The sequence below is a fragment of the Macaca thibetana genome, chromosome 6 (genome assembly GCF_024542745.1).
Source record: "Macaca thibetana thibetana isolate TM-01 chromosome 6, ASM2454274v1, whole genome shotgun sequence".
Classification (NCBI taxonomy): domain Eukaryota; kingdom Metazoa; phylum Chordata; class Mammalia; order Primates; family Cercopithecidae; genus Macaca; species Macaca thibetana.
The window spans coordinates 49,252,548-49,276,358 of NC_065583.1; the positions used below are offsets into that span (position 1 = coordinate 49,252,548).

The window sequence follows — 23,811 nt, forward strand, 5'->3', positions numbered from 1 at the left end:
GGCCTCCCAGGGACTCCCAGGATTGGCTCAAGGCACCAGATTGTTAAATAAGTGGGATTTTTTCAGTGTTTGTAGAAACTGTTGTTTAAAAAGATATAACCATCCAAACTGTTTATGTAACCCTTGGGAAGTCTCAACAGATATGGTTTCCTATTTATAACTGTGGCCGGGACTTAAAAAATACAAGTGGAGGGGGACTGTCAAAATCGGAGAAGTTGTCACGTTACAGTTGTAGGCTTGCATAACTGAGTTCGTATTTTGCTCTAATTTGAGAAGTTTCTTTTTATTCACTTTTCTCCTTTTCTGGCTTTCTCTTCCTTTGTTGTCCACTGCTGTGCACCACACACTCCCGACATTTTCCGAGAACATCATAACTATTTCTCTGAAGTGGAGGTTCAAAATAGGGGTTTTTAGAATGACCAAATAATAATGAACGCTAAAATTCATTTCAAAGCCTAGGACTATTCTATTCGTACTGATATTCCTAGTCTATTGTCATGCGCATCTGTCCGTGTGAAGAGACCACCAAACAGGCTTTGTGTGGGCAGTAAAGCTTTTTAATAACCTGGGTGCAGGCGGGCTGAGTCCGAAAAGAGAGTCAGCAAAGGGAGATAGGGGTGGGGCCGTTTTATAGGATTTGGGTAGGTAAAGGAAAAGGAATTTCACAAGGTAATGTCATCAGTTAAGGTAGGAACAGGCCATTTTCACTTCTTTTGTGGTGGAATGTCATCAGTTAAGGCAGGAACCGGCCGACTGGATGTGTATGTGCAGGTCACAGGGGATATGATGTCTTAGCTTTGGCTCAGAGGCCTGACATCTATGAAGATAAACATAGCTGTCTTCTCCCCCCAGCCCCTACACCTGCAGGTGTCTGCTCTGTCTCTGGGTTGTCCGCTCTGGAGGCAGGTGTCAGACCACCTGGTCTCACTTTCCTGGGTCCAATGGCAACAGAATCCACAGGTCCCTATTCCCATACAGGGGGAATGCAAAGTTGCTGGGGGACAATCACAGTGCAAAGCTGAGATCTGGGCTTCTTTCTAGAGCCATTCTGAGGTCTTCATCACTCACACCAATAATCCAACTAAAACCTGGCTCTTGTAGGAACACATCCTCTTCTTTATTAGGGAGGCTGTTCTTTGAGTTAACATAGTAGCAGCTTCATTCACAGATCTTTCTGGCAAAAAAGAATCTGATGAGATCTACGCCTCCACCAAAGGCACAGTTTGATAACACTTTGGGGAAGGCTGGTTCATAACTCCTGAAGAAGAGTCTGTGATAAGAACCTCTGGCCCACAGGCTTCTTCACACTGCACAACCTCCAAAAATCCCTAACCACTGCAAATAGCTAGAAGAAGGATAGTGACTGTTCCCAACACAAAGAGATGACAAACACTTGAGATGGTGGATATGCTAATTACCCTGATCTGATCACTGTACATAATATGTACTGAAACATCACTCTGTACCTCATAAATATGTATAATCATTATAACACATAATAATTATGAGGTCCCAGACAATGATAATACATAATAATTATACATATTTATGGGGTACATAGTGATGTTTCAATATGTATAAATTGAAGTGGTTTCAATTATGTATAAATTTTAACTACATTAAAAATTAAAGAAAAATAAATTTTAAAAAACAACAACAACAAATTCTTAACTGCTGTCAAGCTAGCACTGACAACCGAAGCCTCAGCCCAGAACCTCTCTGCTTCCACCTGTGCCAAGCACCCTAAGAGGGAAGGCAGAGGCACACAGCCCTTACACCTTGGAAGGGTTTCCTCTGAGGGCCTCACAGATTGAAGGGGTTGAAGATGAGTGGAGGGTGTGGCCACCTCAGCTCTAGCCTCCTTCTGCTGAGGGACAGTGCCCAGGGAACATCCTGGTAGATCCAAAGGAAGGTGGAGAGTCCCTCTCTGTCCTCTCTACCCACCTCATCCCCACCAAGCCCTGATGTCACTCCCTGCTGTGCCCACCCCGGAAACCCTTGACCACTTCCCACAGGTCCACTCCCAGGGAAGTTCTTTAACTGGTGGGTGTGGGAAAGAGGAAGAGGAAAAATACCATTTTTACCTTCCCAACTCCTTGTATCCCATGAGCCTCCAGTATTAAAATGATTACCCATCTGACCTGGAACTCTCATCCCGGGTATAATAATGGCTCTTTTTATACCCATAAGGAGAATGGGTAATGAAGAAACGCAAAATCCCAACTCATGAAAATGTGGTTGAAAAAGGGAAGACCCATAAAAGTTCTCATTTGTTGACCAGAGACAATAAAACGATTACTTAAAACAACAACAACAACAACAAAAACCCACCTCTGGGGTCTTTCCAAATAATGGAGGAAAACAAAAACAGGGGAAGATGTGCTCTAGTCTTAGAACTCCAATGCGGCCCCAGACTGGTGAGCCCCAACAACAGTCAATCCCCATCCTCAGCAGCCTTCTGCCCACCTCACCCCACCAATACGAGGTCCCAGACAACTCAACAAACACTCATTGACCGTGTACCGTGCACTTCCAACCATTCCAGGAGTTGGAATTCTGCAACCTCAAGGTGCTTTGGGAGGAGCAGGGAAACAGCTCAGTCAACATGAACTGTGTGCTGACATTTTGCTAGGTTTAGAGGAGACAAAAATCTGAGAAAAAAACAGCTAAGAATACTCCAACCTGGGAAGTACTAATCTACACATAGCACCATAGGAGCAAGGAACAATTAATTCTACATAGTGAGGTCAACCAGAGAAGGTGTTTGTTTAAGTTGGGCCTTGAAAGCACATAAGGATTTTGCTGGGTATAACTGGGAAGGAGTGGCATTCCAGGCAGAAAGAACTGAGTGAGCAAAGGTCAGGGTTGGGGGTGGAATGGGCAGTTGGTCGTGTGTGATACGGCGTGTAGTCAGGCCAGTGTTGCCAGAACACAGGGTCGGAGAGCAAGAACAAAGGAGGTAAGGCTAAAAGGCAGGCTGCAGTTTATGACAGCCATGAACACATGCCATTCAAAGGACCTGTTGCATGGAGTGCAGACAGCTGACAGGCTGCAGCCTTGGATCCACCGCACCCTTCAAGTCAGACCATGTTGCCTCCTGGGTGGCCCCCAGCCAGTGGCAAAACATGGCAGGATTGCTCTGGCCTGTCCATTTCTGCCCGAAGTGGGACTCTTCCCCTGGGCAATCTTTGGCTGGAACTCCCTGCTGGGCTGGTTGAGACATTCTTACACAGCAAGAATCACAGTCTGATGCTCTTTCAACAGAATTATCCTTCCCTCTCTTGCGTCCCAGGAGTTAGATCCGGACTGCAGTCTGAAAGCTGTCTTTTCTCTCCGTACTTCTGCTCCTTTCTCCTTTATCTTTCATAGGCATTAGCTCTTCTTCCCCCCAATAAATCTTCTGCACTTTTCATTCTGTTTTGGTGTCTGCTTCTTAGAGGACTCCAACTGGGAAGGACCTTGGATGAATGTTTGGGTTTTGCTGGCAGTGAGGAGCCATTGAGGTATTTTAAACAGGGTAAGCCATGGTCAGATCTGAGTTTCATAAAAGCAATTCTAGCACCAGGGTGAAGAGCCGGGGGGTGGGGGAGACAGGGAAGCAATGGGCAATGAAAAGACCATTTAAAAGGATGCTGCATTGATTGGTACAAGGTTTCAACAAGGGGCAACTGGAAGTATATACAACTTACTATGTATATATCCTTTAACTCAACAGTCTCAATTTTAGAAATCTATTTTATAGAAACACTAGCACAAAAGCATAAAAGTATAAAAATGAGGATGTAGTGGCCTATAAATGTTATCAGGACATTGGAAACTTCGTGGTCATCTGTAGGGGAGGAGATGAAATAGCTGTACATCTATGTGGTAGAATACATACCAAGTAGTCTTTAAAAAGAAGACAGCAGGTCTCTATGTACTGTCATAGAGAAATATACACAATAGACTGCTATTTGTAAAAAGCCAGTTGCTAGCCGGGAGCGGTGGCTCATGCCTGTTAATCCCAGCACTTTGGGAGGCTGAAGTGGGTGGATCACCTGAGGTCAAGAGTTCAAGCCCAGCCTGGCCAACATGGTGCAACCTCGTCTCTACTAAAAATACAAAAATTAATTGGGCGTGGTGGCGGGTGCCTGTAATCCCAGCTACTTGGGAGGCTGAGGCCGGAGAAACACTTGAACCCGGGAGGTGGAGGTTGCAATGAGCCGAGGTTTTGCCACTGTACTCCAGCCTGGGCAACAGAGTGAGACTTTGTCTCAAAAAAAAAAAAAAAAAAAAGCCAGTTGCTGTACAAAGTATATAGCATGCTCCCATTTTCATGAACAAAGCTGTGCATATGTATATTTATAAAGATCCACATTTGTTTGTATAAATAAGTCTGGAAAGAGATACATCAACTGTTGACAGAGGTCACCTCTTGAAGGTAGTAGGGCTTTCACTTTTTACTTTCTATGTTGTTTTTATTTTGCTTGGTGCTTTTCTATATTTTCCACTTCTTAAAATGATGAATATGGTTCATTTCTCTTATTAGAACACAAATTTTTAATTTAAAAAGTTTCATATCTACCTGGAAAACCATATAAAAATTATTTATATTGTATTTCCAGAGAAGAAATAACAAAAAGCTCCTAGAATAGTTGGGAAGACTGTCAGCGGCTGGGTCAAGGTAAACAGAAATTAGAGACGAGCTGGAATAGAACCGAACACAGGGTGGTGAAGACAGAAGTTCCAGAAGAAGCCAAGAGTGCTATCTTGAGTAGTGGGCAGGTGACCCACAGAAGGGCAGTGGGTGGGAAGTAGGAGTGAGAGGGGTCTATGCTGAATGTGCCAGCCTTCAGGAGGCTCAGGCCAGGACAGGGTGTATAAACAGGAGGTGACACTGGCTCCTGCTTTAGAACTCAGGAGAGTATTTAGGCCTAAACACTCATGACCTACAAAAGATTAAAAACTTACTAACAGTACTCACCAATGGACTAAAATGCTAATGGTAAACAGTGAAGTCATTGAAAAACCAGAAAAATATTGGTGAATACTTATCTAAGGGGAGAAGAATTTTGGATAAAAGAGCAAACAGCATTTTAAAGGACTAGAAATTTTAGCTATATTAAAAACAAACACTAAGACTTTAAAAACAGAACTCATAAACAAAATCAAAAGGCAAGCAAAAACAAGGGATTATATTTACAGCAACAGTGACAGAAAGGACATGTCCTTCATATATAAAAAACATATGGCTGGGTGTGGCTCACGCCTGTAATCCCAGCACTTTGACAGGCCAAGATGGGCGGATCACTTGAGGTCAGAAGTTTGAGACCAGCCTGGGCAACATGGTGAAACCCTGTCTCTACTAAAATACAAAAATTTAGCTGGGCATGGAGGCTTGCACCTGTAAGGCCAGCTACTCAGGAGGCTGAGGAAGGAGAATCGCTGGAACCGAGGAGGCAGAGATTGCAATGAGCTGAGATTGCACCACTGCACTCCAACCCAGGAGACAGAGTGAGACTTCATATTAAAAAAAAAAAAAAAAAAGTGAAAAACAAAACAACAACAACAACAAAACCCAAAAAACACAGATGAATTTTTAATCAGTAATAAAAATATGTGATCCAAAGAAAAACAGCACTGGAGCTGGGCATGGTGCTATGTGCCTGTAATCCCAGCTACTCAGGGGGCCCAGGTGGGAGGATTGCTTGAGCCCAGGAGTTCAAGACCAGCTTGGGCAACATAGCAAGATCCCATCTCTATAACAAATAAGTTAGGCAGGTATGGTGGTGCATAGCTATAGTTCCAGCTACTCCGGAGGCTGAGGTAAAAGGACTGCTTGAGCCCAAGAGTTTGAGGCTACAGTGAGCTATGATTGTGTCACTGCACTCCAGTCTGGTTGACAAAGCAAGGCCCTGTCTCTTAAAAAAAGAAAGAAAAAGAAAAACAGCATTGATTATGGTATTTTGTATTATAAACATTATTTTGTATTGGTTAAAATTTTGTTCAGTTACATAAAACAGAAAACAACAGCGGCTTAAACAAGATGGGAGTTTATTTCTTTCTCGCATTGAAAAAAAAAGTCCAGAAATGGTCAGTTCAGGGCTGGTTTGGTGGCTCCAGGTGTCACCAGGGACCTACGCTTCTTCTGGCTCATCCTGCCCCTATTCCTAAAGTGCAGCTGTCATCCTCATGTCTCGTGGTGGTTGCTAGAGTGATAGTCACTGCATCCTCATTTAAGAAAGTAAGATGGAGAAAAGAGGGTGAATAGAGGGCACACCCCCTCCTGTTAAGGAGCTGGCTTTGAAGTCCCATATGACACTCCCTTGCATCCATTGTTCAGAACTCAGCCACATGATCATACTTAGCTGCAAAGTTGCCAGGGGAATATAGTTTTTAGCTAGGTGGAAAAGGGATCAGCAAAAAATTGGTTTTGTTACTAAGAGAGGGAATGGATACTGTAGAGCAATGAGCAGTTTCTAACATACATGTGAACAAAATTATCAAACGAAATACATATGTAAAAGATTTCAGGATCAACCTTACCAACAGTCAAATATAAGTGAAGCAGGCCTTTTATGGTCTTGTCTGGCTAAGGTATTGGAGAGCTTGCTAGACAAGTCGTGAAGACAGTCAAGAGCTGACTGTCTTCATAAGAACCTTGGGACAGTGCACATGAACAGAACAGAGTTTCAGGGTAAAAATGGCCCTTTCTCCCCAACTGGGTGGCTCAGGGACCCAAAGGCAACTTCCTGGCTGTTCCCCCAAAGTCTCCCTCCAACTCCCAAGTGACATCAGATTCTGTAAATGCTGGGAAGTGGAGAAAATTCTGTACCGAGGGATTCTCTAACTAAACTACGGCTAAAATTAAATTTTAGGTGTTTTTGAAAGTTCCTTAAAAAAAGTAATATCCTCACGCAAACTGACTCAGCAGTTTCAGAACTTAAAAAAAAAAAAAAAAGAACCTCTGTCATGTTCTTGGGGTATCACAAATTAAACAAGAAAACCAGCCACTAAAATAAGGACCGGTGTTTGGATACTACACGGTGGTGATGTTAGGCAACCTCAAATTATGTCTTCTGGCAAATTCAGGACTTTACGTGAGCTCCCACAGATGGTGATGTCAATGCCACCACCCTTCAGAAGGCACAGAGAAGGAAGGTGCAGAGCACACAGCAAGTGTGGACTCCACAGGCTTCTGAAGTTCACAGGCCTATTTTGAATAGTTAGTGTGCCTTTCTCCATCCAGACCACCACCAGTTACCTCTCACGATTTATTTGAAAGCACTTACTTCTAGTGTTTGCTCTTTTTAAATGGTTATTGATTGGGAAAAATACCAGAGTAAACTGATGTTTCATGGCACATACCACCACATCTCTGGGGGAGACGATCTTTAGGGCATGGGAAGCTATATGATATAATGACGAAATGCGCCCATGCTTTGGAATCAGAAACACCTGGATTTGAGACCTAGCTCTGTGGTTTACCAGCTGTGTGTTCTGGGACAAGTTATTACGCTTCTCTGGGGCTCAGGTTCCTTGTCTTAAGATGGGCTAATACAGTGCTTACCTCATCGTATCATCAAGTTGGGTAGGAAACAGATGGTGAACTTGAACTGGGACTGTTTACAAAGATGTGGGGAGGGCTTAGGGAAATGAAGATGAGACAGTGAAGCATTTGGGGCTAGCAACAATGGGGAGCTGTTACCACTCCTAACCTGAAGTTATGAAAGAAGGGAATAAATAGGTAAGGGGACCCAAAGAAGGCAGCTAATTGGAAGGGTGTCAAAAACACCTAAAATTTAATTTTAGCTGTAGTTTAGTTAGAGAATCCCTGGGTACAGAATTTTCTCTACTTCCCAGCATTTACAGAATCTGATGTCACTTGGGAGTTGGAGGGAGACTTTGGGGGAACAGCCAGGAAGTTGCCTTTGGGTCCCTGAGCCACCTAGTTGGGGAGAAAGGGCCATGGACCAAATCTAACCAGAAGCCAGAGGCAAGATAGATGAGCGATGTGGCCCATTCAGGTCAGCCTCCCAGCCCAGAGCAGGCAGAGGATGGAGAGTGGATCTGCAGGAGCAAATAGAAGATTAAACAAAATAGAGACCGTGATGAGGTTAACATAATGCCTGGAACATAGTAAGTCCACAAATCCTCAACAAATGTTAATTTATGTTGGACTTTGGACTCTCTGTCTGCCTGTTTTGCTTATTGCTTACTTCCTGGTTTTCATCAGCTCACGTATAGTTGAGATAACTTCCAAATAATCAAGTATTGTTATCTATATTGGAGTGTTATGAAGTAGTAATGAGTGTATAAAAAAGATAACCAGGGGCTCTGGGGATAAGAGATGACAGAGGGAAACAGAAGAAGGAGAGTAAGTAAGAGAAAAGGATGGAGAAAACTGTATGTTCCCTATGAGGCTGGAATGAATGCAAGATTATCTTACTTTAAAATCAAATCATGCACTTACTGGGATGTGATAACAGTGCATTTGCAATTTTATAGCCCAGTGAGACTTGCCAGAAAGAGATTTTGCAAGGAAGGTCTTCCTGCCCTAAAAACCAAACCTAGTGTTTACTTCTAGATTAATAGGTCTTAACCCATCATGCCTGCTCCCCCAAAACCAAGTAGTCAAATGTGTTAACCTCGATGTTTAAATACCTGCATGTTCCTGCCTAGGTGCCTGGGTCAGGTGAAAGTTCTATTCTGATTTGGGAAATGGCTACACTGTGTTGGTCCTCACATGGGATAGCTCCCAGGTAGGAAGGGAGCCCCAGAGAGTGGTCTGAACAGTGGCTCATAAACTCAGTGTCCTTTCTTCCAGCCTTTACCAGCTGCTGACTTGGCCCCTTAGGAATCTGTCTTTGTTCTACAAGCTATTCTCCAGTGTCTGGTTCAGGCGCCAGAGCAGAGCATTCTAGGCTTTCTGTGACTGGTCCTGGCCACCTGTTCCATCTCCAAGACCCTCCAGCATCCTTCTCTCATTTGCTTAGCCTATCCTCCAGGCCTTTGCACAGGCCACTCTCTGTGCCTGGGACATACACTCTCTTCCTGGCTAACCTTCCTCAGCCTCCAGGACCTCTCAAGTGTCCTCTCCTCTGGGAGCCTTGCTAGACTGCCCATGGGGAGTTGGGAAGCCCTTCCACATGCTCCTGTTAGCCCTCTTTGATTCTCTCACTCACAGTACTTCCACAGTGTCTTGGTTTCCTGGCTCATCTCTCCCAACACACTGGACACCCCTTGAGAAGAGACTTGACATAGTCATCTTGATTTTAATGTCATCCAGCAAAATTCCTGGCACTCAGAGGGCATGCAATAAAGCTTTAGTGAATGAATGTTTAGAGTGTAATTCAGAAAATAAGCAAAAAAGTGTCACAAACACCGAAGCACCAAGTTAACCAAGCTATATGTTCTAGAACATTCTTCCTCTCCTCCTGTCACTCTAGCTCTCCTGCACCTACAGCAGACAGGACAGAGTCTGCTCTTTCACCTGCTCTTTTCTAGTCTTTTCTTTCAGGTATCCCCTGAAATGCCACTTCCTCAGAGGCTATCCTTGACTACCCAATCCAAAGCAGTCAGTCACTTGATTACACTTCAGTCTATTTTAATTTGTTAGAGAGCACTTACTGCTAGCACCAATGTTTTATTTCTGTGTTTTCTTTCTATCTCCACCATTATGCTGTAGCTCCATTTGAGCAGGGACCTTGTCTGTTCACTATTGTATGCCCAGCACCTAGCACAGTGTGTGGCAGAGAGTGAAGTGTTAATTAAATACTTGTTAAATGAATGCATGCCACTGTTACTGCATGCTGAGTTAATTTGATGTACGGCTTCTATCACTGCTGTCAGATTAGGTGCTCTAGAGAAACTCAGAAAGGGCTGAGTCTCCTCATGACATTGCAGGTTGGGAGGGGGACCTCAGTTCCCTTCCTAGGCCAAAGTGGGATATGCTGCCTGCTTGCAGCTTCCTTGTGGCCTGGACTTCCCCATGAAGGCCAGATGCTGAGCAATCCCAGCCCATGTGTCTGCAGGCTCCAAATACTGAAATGTTCCTCTAGCTTTCTGTGAGAGCAGCTGGAGCCGCCCATTGCCTACACTGATAGAGGAATGTGCCCAGGGCTCCTGGCGGGCCTGACACCCAGCAGGAGGCAGGCACAATGGCCAGCACAGTGAGGACACATCACACTTCTTCCTTTTCCCATATCCCTATGCTGAGAGTGCATGCAGCTGCCTGGTTGGGAGCAGAAACTGGCCTCACTTCCTGGGCCCTGCTGAGCAGACAATGTGGCTCTCTAGCTGTGGCACAGAAGAGGGCAAATCTCTACTAGCTGTGGCCTCACTCCCTGCCCCTCCCATTCCTGCAGAAATTGCTCTACCAGCTCAGCAGAGGGCCAGGTCTGGAATCTCTCACCTGTCCCTGGCCCTTCCTTTAAGCCCTCTGGTTTACTGGAAATCATAAACTGTGAGACACAGCTTTTATCACACCCTGAACAGTTCACTCTTAATATTTAATGCTGGAGGCTAAAACAACCAGAGACACTGGAGGCCTCCTGCTTACTCTCAGTGACTGATGTTTGCACCTGGTAATTGAGGTCAGGTTGCTCCTCTTAAGTCACATGATTTGCGTCAAGGCAGGAAGGTGTCGGGGCCACTTGTTGCAAAGAGACCAGGAGGCGATCACAGAAATGCTGCAAACCAGCCTTGGCAGCAAAGGCTGTGCTTTCATGGGAGCCAGCCCTAGGAGTGTGGAGCTGGGCTGGCAGCTGGTAAATGACCCTCTCGGGGCCTAAATAAACCCCAGCTTTTCACTCAGAGCAAGCTCAGGATGCCTTCCTCCCTCTAAAACACCTGCTGAATTGAATCACTTTCAATCCTTTCTGGAGTAGGATGAGGGATTAGTTAATTAACAAATTAATTAAGTGTACTGAATAGTCATCCAGAAGAGACTGGTCACTTAAGGGTCTCCAAATCACAGTATAGGTCCCACCCTACCCAGATACCTAATCTTGTTCCAGGGGTTGCTTGACCTCAGGCATTTATCTCCTGGTTGTCATGGAATCTGCTCAGATAAACAGTAGCACACCAACCTGGCCCCTCTGCCAGCCTCAGATCCTTCTAAGAGCAGTGGAGCTCCCTGGTGGCCACCAGTCACCTGGGCTCCAGGCAGCCCAACACACATTCCCATGCTGAGGGCTCTCACATGGCCTCTTTAGGCACAAAGTAGGTGCTCAGTAAATGCTTGTGGCATGAAGAAACCTCCTGGAGTGTGTGAGTTCTCAGGCTTCAAGGCCCCTAGACAAGCAGATTTCTCTCCCCTATCACCATAGTCACCCCAGGGACTGCAGGGCAGGCCGAAATCAGCCAGTGACTCAGCTCCCTGGGCAATTCAGCTGGCCCACAGACCACTTCCTCTGCTCCCCAGCGCCGAAGGGATGCAGATCTGTGAGGAAGGAGCCAGCTGCAGGCACGCAGCTCGAGGGCAGGTGGGCATGATGTCTGGCTACCACTCGCACCGGATGCCACACACAGCCAGGGTGGCAGAAAGCCCCACCCACCATGTGCCAGTGGGACACCACCCTCATGATCTGCGTTTCCAGGTTTCCAACTGAGGACTGAGCACACTCTCAACATGGCTCTCCTAACTGCTCTCAAGGATGGACAGCTGGCCTCAAGGGGACACTGCAAAGGGGCTCTAGGAAGAAGCCACTGTCCCTCCAGACCATAAAAATGGCTATCAGGGGCAGAGCCAACAGTTTTCTCTGTAAAGTTTTCTCAAGAAAATCACAAATTTTCCCCCTCTGTGATGCTCAGCTCACCCTGGAAAGGAGGTAAGAAAGACTAGACTACCTGATTTCTCAAGGTCACCAAATTCAACCACTGTCCTGTTTAAAGGCAGGCAGTACAGAGGCCAGTGTTGGCTCTGGAATGGGACATGTGAAGCCTGGGTCTGCTGCAGGGTAGCAGCGTAGTCTTAGGCATTATTGAAACTGTTTCTAAATTTGGTTACATGAATGAAAGGGGCTAATTTACGTAACACTTTTAGTATACTAAGCCCTCAATATAGCTTAGCTACTTAACTATTGTCTTCTTTGAAGGACGCTGAACTAAACAGAAGAGAAACAGGGAAATAAACAGCATGGCAACCTACATCAACAGAAACTTAATTATTCACCCTGGATAACTGAGTGTGTGAGTGTGACTGCAAATAACAATATAGCAAAGAGAAGTTTGAGATCTTTGACTCAGTCATTCTAGAATCCTGAGTCACAGCAAATGCACAGCCTCCATGAGGCTGAGCCACATTTGAAAGCTGCTTCCACCCACAGACTGGTAGAGGCCACTGACATGCCTAACAATGATCATGATGATGATAAAAATAGCTACCACGGGCTACCATGTGCACACATATGTTAAGCAGTTCAAACAGGGTATTTTGTTTAATTCATACCACAAATCTTTGAAGTAAGTATTCTTGTTCCCATTTTATAGAGGTAGAAACTAAGAGTTGAAGAGGCTGAATAATTTTTCAAGCACACTCCCAACTCACCCACCCACAAGCAAAAAGGCAAAGCCGGGATTCAAACACAGGTGTGACTGTGTGTGGACATCTCCCCTGTGCTATGCTGCCTGAAGGAAAATTCTGAGTGGTATTGTTTCTGGGAAAAATCCACCTGTGTAGTCTTTACACCTACTCTGACAGGAGCAAGGGTCACCACTCTGTATCTTAGACCAGTGGGAACAGGAAACTGTGGAGCAGGCTGGTTAGGGGACAAGCCCAAAGTGACAAAGTTAGCAAAGGTGGACCTGGCACTCAGCACCACATCTGTTTTTCCATGCTCTTAACCACTATAACATACAGAGCCCTTTTACAGAGATCAAGGACATAGGTAAAAGTGTTTTGAAAGCAAAAAAAAAAAAGAGGGGAGGATGCATAAAATAAACATAAATCATCCCCCTCCCCTGCCCGGACATAACTCAGGGAACAGTCCCAACCCCCAGGAACCTTCTGTGGAAATTATTCAGAGCATCAGAGACCTCCAACATAGAAATAACCCTCAATAAATCATTTCTTTCGTCCTCTTTCCCTTCAGGCAGGAATAATATTACTAACTGAATTGTACAGGTGAGACCAGGAAGGTCAAGCAAGGGGTGACCAGCTTAGGCCCTTGGCTGGCAGGTGAGGAGGAGACCGACCCAGCCTCCTAGCTCCTAGGGGAGGAAACAGTGATGACAAAGGCCCTTTCCATGGCCAAGGTGGAGCCCTTTCTACCAAAGTTGAAATGTTTTAATATAATATCCAAGTGCATCTTTTCCAACCTTAAAAACATACTTAATTTCCCTATAAAGCTGGTTGGCACGCTCCTCCTCCTCCAAAGCTCTGTATTAGGCAGGGTTCATAACTGTATGAACAGTGGTTAGTTCAGCCAGAAAAGGGATGATATATAGGAAGATATTGGGTCGATCAAAGGCTCTCTGGGAGGGCTGCAGATTCCCCCCCCCCCCCCCCCCCCCCCCCCCCCCCCCCCCCCCCCCCCCCCCCCCCCCCCCCCCCCCCCCCCCCCCCCCCCCCCCCCCCCCCCCCCCCCCCCCCCCCCCCCCCCCCCCCCCCCCCCCCCCCCCCCCCCCCCCCCCCCCCCCCCCCCCCCCCCCCCCCCCCCCCCCCCCCCCCCCCCCCCCCCCCCCCCCCCCCCCCCCCCCCCCCCCCCCCCCCCCCCCCCCCCCCCCCCCCCCCCCCCCCCCCCCCCCCCCCCCCCCCCCCCCCCCCCCCCCCCCCCCCCCCCCCCCCCCCCCCCCCCCCCCCCCCCCCCCCCCCCCCCCCCCCCCCCCCCCCCCCCCCCCCCCCCCCCCCCCCCCCCCCCCCCCCCCCCCCCCCCCCCCCCCCCCCCCCCCCCCCCCCCCCCCCCCCCCCCCCCCCCCCCCCCCCCCCCCCCCCCCCCCCCCCCCCCCCCCCCCCCCCCCCCCCCCCCCCCCCCCCCCCCCCCCCCCCCCCCCCCCCCCCCCCCCCCCCCCCCCCCCCCCCCCCCCCTAGAGCAGTCAGCCAGGAACGATGCCTGAAACATACCTTCGAGCTGGAGAAAGAAAGAAAGAAACCCTACCTTTCTTCAATAGCTGGCAAGGTGGCAAGGTCTGGCCCCATGCAGCCTCGGCTCTTCCCACTCTCCTCTCTCCCTAATGCATCACCCTACTCACTGCTTCCCTATGTTCCCTAAGTTCTATGAACTTGCCATTCCGTCTGCCTGCAACCTAGACATTCACACTGCTAGCTCCCTGGCTAGCTCAAATGCCAGGTTTCTGCACAAATGCTCCTCCTTAGAGAGGCCTTCCTGGACCTCTAGGTCTCTGGCCCTAGTACTCTATCCCCTCTCCCTACTTTCCTCTTCTACTTCACTTCTCCTTAACATTGTGTTACCCACTGGAATGTAAGCGGCACGAGGGCAGGGACTTGGGTTGTTTTGTTCCTTGCTGTAAGCCCAGGGCCCAGGGCCAGACCTGGAACAATTAGGTGCTTAGTTATTTGCTGAATACTCTATGAAGGAACGACAAAGGAATGCATGGAGAACTTCAAAGTTCAACTCCTCCAACTTCAAACTTCAAACCCCCAACTCCTCCTGCCTGTGCTGGAGGATTAGGGCAGTAACAGGAATCGACTTGTGCTGTGACTGCAGCTGTGCTGTCACCTTGCCTAGATCCGCATCAGCCCTGCAGCTCCCACTTTGGAGGAGACTTGCCCAGGGACCTGCTCTGAAGCTTCTCTGACAGCCTCTGCAGCTCTTGGAACTTATCTGGGTTGTTGCTGTGCAGACCATGGAGGCCTAGCTCAGTTCCTGCCCCTGCTTTCCTAGAGCCTCATGAAGACAGGGAAGTGACTTACCCAAAGTCCCCTTTCACCCTATAAACAGTTCAGCCCAGGGAGCAAGGCTGACACGCAAATGCAGCTATGTATAGACTCAGAGTCATCCAAGGTCAGGGCTGGGTGGAACCTTGGTCACATGCAGGCCAACCTGTGTCTGGAGATAATGCAAGCCAGTGCAGAGGTGAGCGTGTACATGGACTCTGCAGTCTGGCAGATCCAACCCCTGCCCACCAACTGTGTGACCTTGGAGAATTATTTGAAAAGATAGTATTTGAAAAGCAGATGTAAAATGGAAATAAAAGTTCCTATTTCAAACAGTCAGTTGTCCCCCATTCAGAAGCCTATTACAGTTATCCCTCAGCATCTTTAAGGGATTGGTTCCAGAACAGCCCCTCAGATACCAAAAGCTATGATGCTCAAATTCTTTATAAAAAATGGTGTAGGGCTGGGTACAGTGGCTCGTGCCAGTAATCCCAGCACTTTGGGAGACCGAGGTGGGTGGATCACATGAGGTCAGGAGTTCGAGACCAGCCTCGCCAACATGGTAAAATCCCGTCTCCTCTAAAAATACAAAAAATAGCCGGGCTTGCTGGCACGCACTTGTAGTCCCAGCTACTCGGGAGGCTGAGGCATGAGAATTGCATGAACCTGGGAGGCGGAAGTTGCAATGAGCCAAGATCATATCACTGCACTCCAGCCTGGGTGACAGAGTGAGACTTCATCTCAAAAACAAAAAACAAACAAACAAAAAATGGTGTAGCACAGTCAGTCCTCCATATCCACAGGTCCACACACAGAACCTGCTGGTATGGAGGGCCAACTGTGTTTCCTATTCTTTTTTTTTTTTTTTTTTTTTTTTTTGAGACGGAGTCTCCTCTGTCACCCAGGCTGGAGTGCAGTGGCGTGATCTCGGCTCACTGCAAGCTCCACCTCCCGGGTTCACGCCATTCTCCTGCCTCAGCCTCCCGAGTAGCTGGGACTACAGGCACGCGCCACCACGCCCAGCTAAGTTTTTGTATTTTTTGTAGAGAAGAGGGTTCACCATGTTAGCCAGGATGGTCTCGATCTCCTGACCTCGTGATCCGCCCACCTTGGCCTCCCAAGGTGCTGGGATTACAGGCGTGAGCCACTGGGCCCGGACGCTTCCTATTCTTTATGGTATCAAATTCAAACTCCTTGGCTTGATAGTCAAACTCCCACCACCACTGAAATCTGATTAACCAAACTGTCCAATACAATCTCTCTGCACTCCTCCAAATGATGTTCAAGTTGGACCTAGGTACTCCCTGGTCCTTCTTACACCTGTGTGCCTGGAAACACCACCCACCTTCTTTTCTCTCATCTGAATTTACTAGAGCCCCAGGGGCAGGTCTCATAGTCTTCCCAGACTTAGGTTTTTCTAGGCACTGACTACTGGGCATTCATGATGAGACCTGCCCCTGGGGCTCTAGTATTTGGTGTTACTTAAAGGGAGGAACAAAGTTGTGACTCCCCAGCCAGAACAAAGGATCCTTGAGGGCAACTGTCTGTTGTCTTTTCATGTCTCCCCCAACCAGGCATTAAAACATGCACAGAAATTCCTGCTGACAGGCTCATGTGAAGTTACAAGTTATAATTTGGTGAAAATGCCCCCAAATATTTCCTCTATTTCCCAAGGAAAGGAAAATAAATATATAGAAATTAAATTAAAGACAAACTGAAATCATTCCCATTTCTGCATGCTTGGTCTGTGTGGGGAAAAAAAAAAAAAACATTTCATCTCTGTCTCCAACCCAGACTTGACAAGTAGAGAAACTCCCTATAAACAATGCATACCAAAAAAAAAAAAAAAAAAAAAAAAAAAAAAAAAAAAATCATACCAATTAGTCTCACTTAAAGGTTTCAGGAAGGAAAACACAGTTAAACTGAAAACGGTTAACTGGTGTTTAAAAAAAAGAAACCAGCCCGGAAATGTTTTTAGGACTGCGTCTATCGAAGTCCCTTAGGGACTGATTTGTCCTTCAATACATTCTTCATAGCACCTGCTTTCACCAAAACCCAACAGCCCAACACTAGAGCTTTGTGAGTGAGATGCGGAGTGGAACTGGACATGGAGCTACACAGTTCTGAATCATGTCACCCAACAGCAAGCAACAGCCACATGAAGGATTCCTAGCAGTGCCCTGTGGCCACTACGGTGGGCCATGGGAAGCCGTACAAACAGCAGATGGCATCCTGCAGCCCCAGCTTCTCCTTCTTCCTTGTTCCTCTCTCTGGTCCATGCCTTTGCTTCCCCACTGGCCCACTGGCCAAATACACTCAGAAAAAAAGTCCTTGCACAAGCCTCCACCCAAATTAATTCCACATTCTTTCAAGAGAGGCCTTGAAAGGTACTGAAATTCAGGGAAGCTCTTCACCAGACCCCTCACTGGAATGCCAAGAAGTGATGTAGTGGTCCTTGACATAAGGGCTTATTCCCATTTATGAAACTGAAATTATTTTCTTCTAAGCACAAAGCTAACAAATGCGATCAAAATAGAAAATAAACAATCCTCATTCAAGTGCTCAGGATGCAGCACAAATAGGATCTTGGGATAAATAAGATAGAGCTGTGAAATTAATAGGGGTAAGAAGAGGGGAGGGTCAGCAGGAGAAGTACACCAAGGGGCTGCAAGGCCTGGGCAGGCAGATGGAAACCATGGGTTCTGAGGGGCCAGGCATGGCAGTGCAGAATAGTCCACCCTGGGAGTGACTGGAAGAAGGACTGCAGGGTCCCCGCAAAGAACACCTCACCCTCCCAGCTTGTCACATACTTGGTGAACTATTCTGGGTGGATACTTCCTCCTTGGATGGCAAAGGGGACAGGCCTAAGATGCAGAGGGGAAGGGAAGTCACACTTACAATGCAGAGGATGCGCCCTTGTCCCTCATACTCTCTGATACATTCCAGGAATAATTCTGGTTTCACTGCTATTGTTTGTTGTTTTTGTAAATAAACCGCAAAAATCAACAAATGGCCTCAAAATCGAACACATGTGACTTACAGCAATTCATATACCAAAACACAAATAATGCAGAACAAATAAGAGAAAAATTCCGGTCAGGCTCTCCACTCACCCATGGCTGGTGGCTGGCATTCAACTCTCCAGCAGCCAGGGAGTCCATTTTCTTGTTTCTCTGCTGGCCATCCTCAGGACTGCCTGGGGGGCCAGGGTGTGCTGCCACCTGCAGGCCAAACAAGGGAAAAACATAAGCAACGGCCCCAATCATGCGCCTGAAGCCCCTCCTATATCCTCAGGCAGCTGGAAGACCTGGGTCCCCACGGTGGCACAAGAGCCAGGAGCACTCACCGAGTGCCAACACCTGCTGGGCCACAAACAGTTTCTGCTTGGGATCCCAACACAGGCAACAGAGTCAGCAAAAACTCTAAGATATAAGAAGTCAAGCATTTCTTAACAACAGCAGCAAACTCTTACACAGGGCTGTGGTTACCAGACACTGCTCTAAATAACTCACACTTGTTTACTTATTTCATCCTCACAACGACGGGTAAATATTTTAGGTCTCTGCCAATTTGCCTGATTACTGAATTAGGTTGAATCATTAAAATGAATAACTTGGTAATACTCAATTTCAAAGAGGGGTCACATATGAAAACTCTGTGAGAGATTCTCAGCATCTTGCAGACATTCATTCCCAAAATATCCATTGAGTGTTATGGACCAGACACTGCTCTAGGACCTGGGAAGAGAGGAGCGAACACACAAGACAAAGTCCCTGCTCTCACAAAGCTTCTGTTGTAGTGGAGGGAGGCAACAATAGAAAAGGAGACAAATGCCAAGCAGAAGAAAAAGCAGGGAAAAAGAGATACAGCACGATGACAATGCTGTTAATATCCATTCATTTATTCATTTATTTCCAAGGACTTACTAACCATGTCATTTATTGCCCACAGCTGCATGTCAGGCACTGTGCCAAGGATGCAATTATGGGTAAGAAATAGACATAGTCTCTGCCTGTATGGAGTACTTACATAAGAGGAACATTTATTATTAGTCAAATAATCACCTAAATAAATGCACAGATGTTAATCTGTGATAGGTGTGGTAGCAGAATTGCATGTAGTCCTTGTGAGAGCACCTCCAGGAGGCCTGACCTCGTCTAGGGGGAGGCCTGAGATGGAGTGTGGGGAGGAGCAATGTGTTAGTCCATTTTGCATTGCTATAAAGGAATATCTGAGGCTGGATAATTTATTAAAAAAAGAGGTTTAAGGCTGGGTGCAGTGGCTCACACTTGTAATCCCAGCACTTTGGGAGGCTGAGACGGGTGGATCATCTGAGGTCAGGAGTTTGGGACCAACCTGGCCAACATGGTGAAACCCTGTCTCTACTAAAAACACAAACATTAGCTGGGTGTGGTGGTGCATGCCTGTAATCCCAGCTAGTTGGGAGGCTGAGGCAGGAGAATTGCTTGAACTGGGGAGGCAGAGGTTGCAGTGAGCCAAGATCATGCCACTGCACTCCAGCCTAGGTGTCAGAGCAAGACTCTGTCTCAAAAAAAAAAAAAAAAAAAAAAGAAAAGAGGTTTGGCTCATAGTTCTGAAGACTGTACAAGCATGGCACCAGCATCTGCTTGGCTTCTGGTCAGGCCTCAGGATGCTTACAATCATGGTGAAAGGTAAAGGGGGAGCTGGCGTGTCACATGGCACAAGAAAGAGCAAGAAAGGGGAGGAGATGCCAAGGCTCCTTTAAACAACCAGCTCTCACCTGAACAGAGTAAGAACTCACTCATTACTTCCGGGATGGTACCAAACCATTCATGAGGGATCCAGCCCCATGACCCAAACACCTCCCACCAGGTCCCACCTCCAATGCTGGCGATCACATTTCAACAAGAGATTGGGAGGAGACATGCATCTAAACCATATCAAGCAGTGTCCCTGTCAAAAGCACACCCTGTGCACAGGCTGGATCGTGGGCAGTCAGCAGGGACAGGAGGCAGGGTGAGGCTGGAGAAGCAGTGTAGGCAACCCTTGCATGACACTCCAAGCCACAAGAGGAGTTTGAGCCTTAACCCTGGAGAACTGGAGCACCATACAAGGGTCTTAGGCAGAGGAGTAATGCATTTAGATGTGTACTTTTAAAAGATTATCTATGTAGGCTGAGTAATGGCCCTGCCAAAGATGTCTATGTGTGAATCCCTGGAGGCTGTGCGTATGTTCCCCTACATGGCAAAAGGGACATTGCAGATGTGATTCAGGATCCTGAGAATTGGAGAGTATCCAGGTGGGCCCAGTGTAATCACCAGTGTCCTTATAAGAGGGAGGCGGGGGAGATCTGAGGAGCCTCAGAGTGATGTGGCACGAGAAAGATTTGGCTTCGAAGAGGAGGAAGGGGCCCTGGGCCAGGGAATGCAGTGGCCTCTAGAAGCTGGAAAAAGTAACAAAACGATTCTCCTTTAGAGCCTCCAGAAGGAACGCAGCCCTGCCAAAGCCTTAATTTCAGGACTTCTAAAATAGTAAATTTGTGTTGTTTTAAGGCACTGACTTTGTGGTAATTTGTTACAGCAGCAGTAGGAGAATAGGACATACTAGCTCCTGTGAAAAACCAGATTGGACGTAAGGGCAAGGGGAGGCAGGGACTAGCTAGAGGTCACTGCTGTGGTTCAGTCAAGAGGTGTGAGAGCTTGCACCACAGTGGTGGCCGTGGGGATGGAGAGGAGTGGAGTTGAAGGACCCAAGCAGGGGAAGAGCCGGCCAGTCAAAGGTCTTGCTGCAATCTGGCAGATGGTACTGGAATGCTACAGCAGGTCTCTTTCAGGCTCAGGCCCTGGCTGGCTCACCCTGGCTAGAGCCCAGCACTTTTACAGAAGGAGGAAGCTCACACCAGCGCTGTAGAGCACTCCCAGACAGACACACCATTAACTTGCTTAACCTGCCAACCCCATTCCCACAAAAAATTTCATGAGTCTCCAGGAACAAGCCCTAAGAAAGAATACTTGGGGAATTTTTACTAGGCAAAAGGTAGCAATTATTTCTGCTAAGCATTAAGTCTTGCAGCAAATTTTTTTTTTTTTTTTTTTTTTTTTTTTTTTTTTTTCCGTGAACAGAGATTTTGTAATTCTGGAAGGGAGGGGTCCAGATTTAAATATACACATCTCTAACCTAGCGGATGCCGAACCATGATTAAATCCAACATTTAAAAACTTCATGGTCAGTAGAAAATGTAGAAATTAAAGAAGGACTAAACAAGAAACTAGGAGACTCAGCATCTACTCTATTCTTGCTTAATAATCCAGACCTACTTAAAAAATGGGATCCTAATTTGGTCCTGTTTAATGGAGCTGTCAAGAAGAAAAAGCAATAAAAATTATTTGAGAGAATTTTAGAAACATTCTCCCATTCTACTCCAAAAATATAAATATGCACACTCCAAAACCAAGTACCTTGGATTGTACTGAGAGATGACAATGGCGTCTTAACGGTACTATTTCCCCATGATGTTGCAGCGGGCCACAGAGACCTCACTGAATTGTAAGAGCAGGAAAGGACCCAGGAATGCCTGCAGATGACAAAATACCAGGTAGTCCTGTCGGCCTAGGAGCATGTTAATTTAAAAATAGATATATTGTTTTTTCTGGTGACAAAAGTGACATATGTCTATTATAGGAAAACACAAACAACTCCTGTAGTCCAATGATCCACAGATAACACATTTGGAAATATTTTCTTCTAGTCTTTTTTCCCCATTGATTTTGGCACAGGCACACACACACACACACACACTCACACTCACTTCATTTTTAACAAAATTACAATACTGTATATACTTTTATAACCAGTTTTATGTAACAGTATATAATCCTCCATGTATTAAATATAGTTTTTCATAATGGTAGTATTCCATCATATGAAAGTACGAAAAAATCACTTAACCAATCCCTAATTGCTGAACAACTGAGTAGTTTCTAACTTTATGGTAACATAAGCCATTGGTAGGAACCTCCTCATCTATGGGAATATCCCTAGATATAAATCTGTGTCTATAGCTCTGATTATTTCCTTAAGGTCCTATTTCCTACATCCATGCATTGCCATTACTATTTTGCTATAATTAATTACCATCTGTAATGTACTTAACATTTCTCTTTAAATCAACTCATTTCTGTCCTTAAACAAATGTATTTTAAAAGCAAACCTGACTGGGTATGGTGGCTCACACCTGTAATTCTAGTACTTTGGGAGACCAAGGCAGGCGGATTGCCTGAGCTCAGGAGTTCGAGACCAGCCTGGGCAACATGGCGAAACCCCATCTCTACTAAAAATACAAAAAATCAGCCAGGCGTGGTGGTGCGTGCCTGTAGTTCCAGCTACTCAGGAGGCTGAGGCATGAGAATCGCTTGAACCTATGAAGCAGAAGTTGCAGTGAGCCAAGATTGTGCCACTGCACTGTAGCCTGGATAACAGGGCAAGACTCGGTATCAAAAAAAAAAAAAAAAAAAAAAAAAAAAAGCAAACCTATTTAAGTGGAAAACCAACATCATATGCCATAAATGAAGGCAATCATAATATGTTTTATTGGAATAAAAAAATACTGTGGTTAAAATAGAGTCAAAATACTGCTCTCCTTTTGCTCATTCTTTTATATAAAATGGGAGATTAGAGAGGCTTAGTGAGAGAGGTGTTGAAGGCATGCTAGCACCAAGCTAAAGTTTTTCTCCTTCCCTTGATCAGAAGACTGAAAAGGAATTGAGCATGGGAATAACTTTCTCACTGTGAGTCAGTGTTAGACAATGTGGCAAATGTGTCCCAACTAGAATTACCCTGCGCCACCTGAAATAACCTCTTACGAAAACATGCCTTAGGACATATTCTTGGAAGTAGAACTGGGATAAAAGGTATGGACACTTTAAGGAGCTTCTGATAACCAGAGCCCAAACGCCAACCAAGTTAGTTTAACCACAGTTTTACTATAAGAGTGCCCATTTTCCTTCATGTTCACAAATATTAAGTACTATAAACAAAATATTGAAATAGTTAAAACCTTTCAGCTTTTTGGTGTAAAATATCCAGCAGCTGAATCTTCAAAGACTATTTTCATGCTCCTCTAGCTAGTCCCTGACCCTAGGGCAGGGCTATTTTACGAATCTTTAGTTAGTGGTAAGCTTACAACAAACTGATATTGCACTTGGTTTCACCAAGCTAAAGTAAACTCTGTAAAACATGAGGAAGTGACTTTAGCATTTGCAAATATTTCAGAATGCCTTTGTGCCAGCAAAGGTCAAACAAGGATCAGAATTGCATGGATTCCAAAGTGTACTTTTGGGAAATAAGAGACCCAGAGAAGCATTACTCAAGATACAATTCACTACAAATTTTCAGCAAGTCAATGAAAAGTCTAAAAGAAATACATGTTTAAACTTTCCTATCCTGGTATAATATGCAATTGCACAAATAGGTTAGATTGTAGACTAATGCAATTGTTAATATTTCTAACATAGAAAAAGGAAAGTGTATTTTGAAGCAAGAAGAATTAATAACAATTGGAATTGTTCAGGTTATTCCTGGGCAGATACCTACGTGTATATGTGCCTGTGGGGAAAAGGTGAGGAAAAAGAGACGTGAAAACATCCTTATGTAATCTCAGCACTTTGGGAGGCCGAGGCAGGCAGATCACGAGGTCAAGAGATCGAGACCATCCTGGCCAACATGGTGAAACCCCGTCTCTACTAAAAATACAAAAATTTTCTGGGCATGGTGGCGCACACCTGTAGTCCCAGCTACTCAAGAGGCTGAGACAGGTGAAGTGCTTGAACCTAGGAGGTGGAGGTTGCAGTGAGCCGAGATTGCACCACTGCACTCGAGCCTGGGTGACAGAGCGAGATTCTGTCTCCAAAAAAAAAAAAAAATTATTATATTTGGAAGGAGGTTATTGGTTCTGATTTTTGCGAGAGACAAAAATACAAGTTTATCTAAGCTTAAGAACTAAATGATGGCCT

At 46.1% G+C, this 23,811-nt stretch overlaps 1 protein-coding gene across 8 annotated transcripts in view; it reads right to left on the reverse strand.

Moving 5' to 3' along the window:
* LOC126956020 (uncharacterized) overlaps window positions 1-23,811 on the reverse strand; it is a 297,028-nt gene that overhangs the window by 111,004 nt on the left and 162,213 nt on the right. For 6 of the 8 annotated variants that reach the window (XM_050792890.1, XM_050792889.1, XM_050792883.1 and 3 more), the window contains exon 2: window positions 17,932-18,039. In XM_050792890.1, the coding sequence (XP_050648847.1) occupies window positions 17,932-18,039 (108 nt within the window). Of the gene's footprint in view, window positions 1-17,931; window positions 18,040-21,258; window positions 21,375-23,811 lie in introns of all 8 variants that reach the window. The other 2 variants (XM_050792884.1, XM_050792885.1) reach the window with 2 other exon arrangements.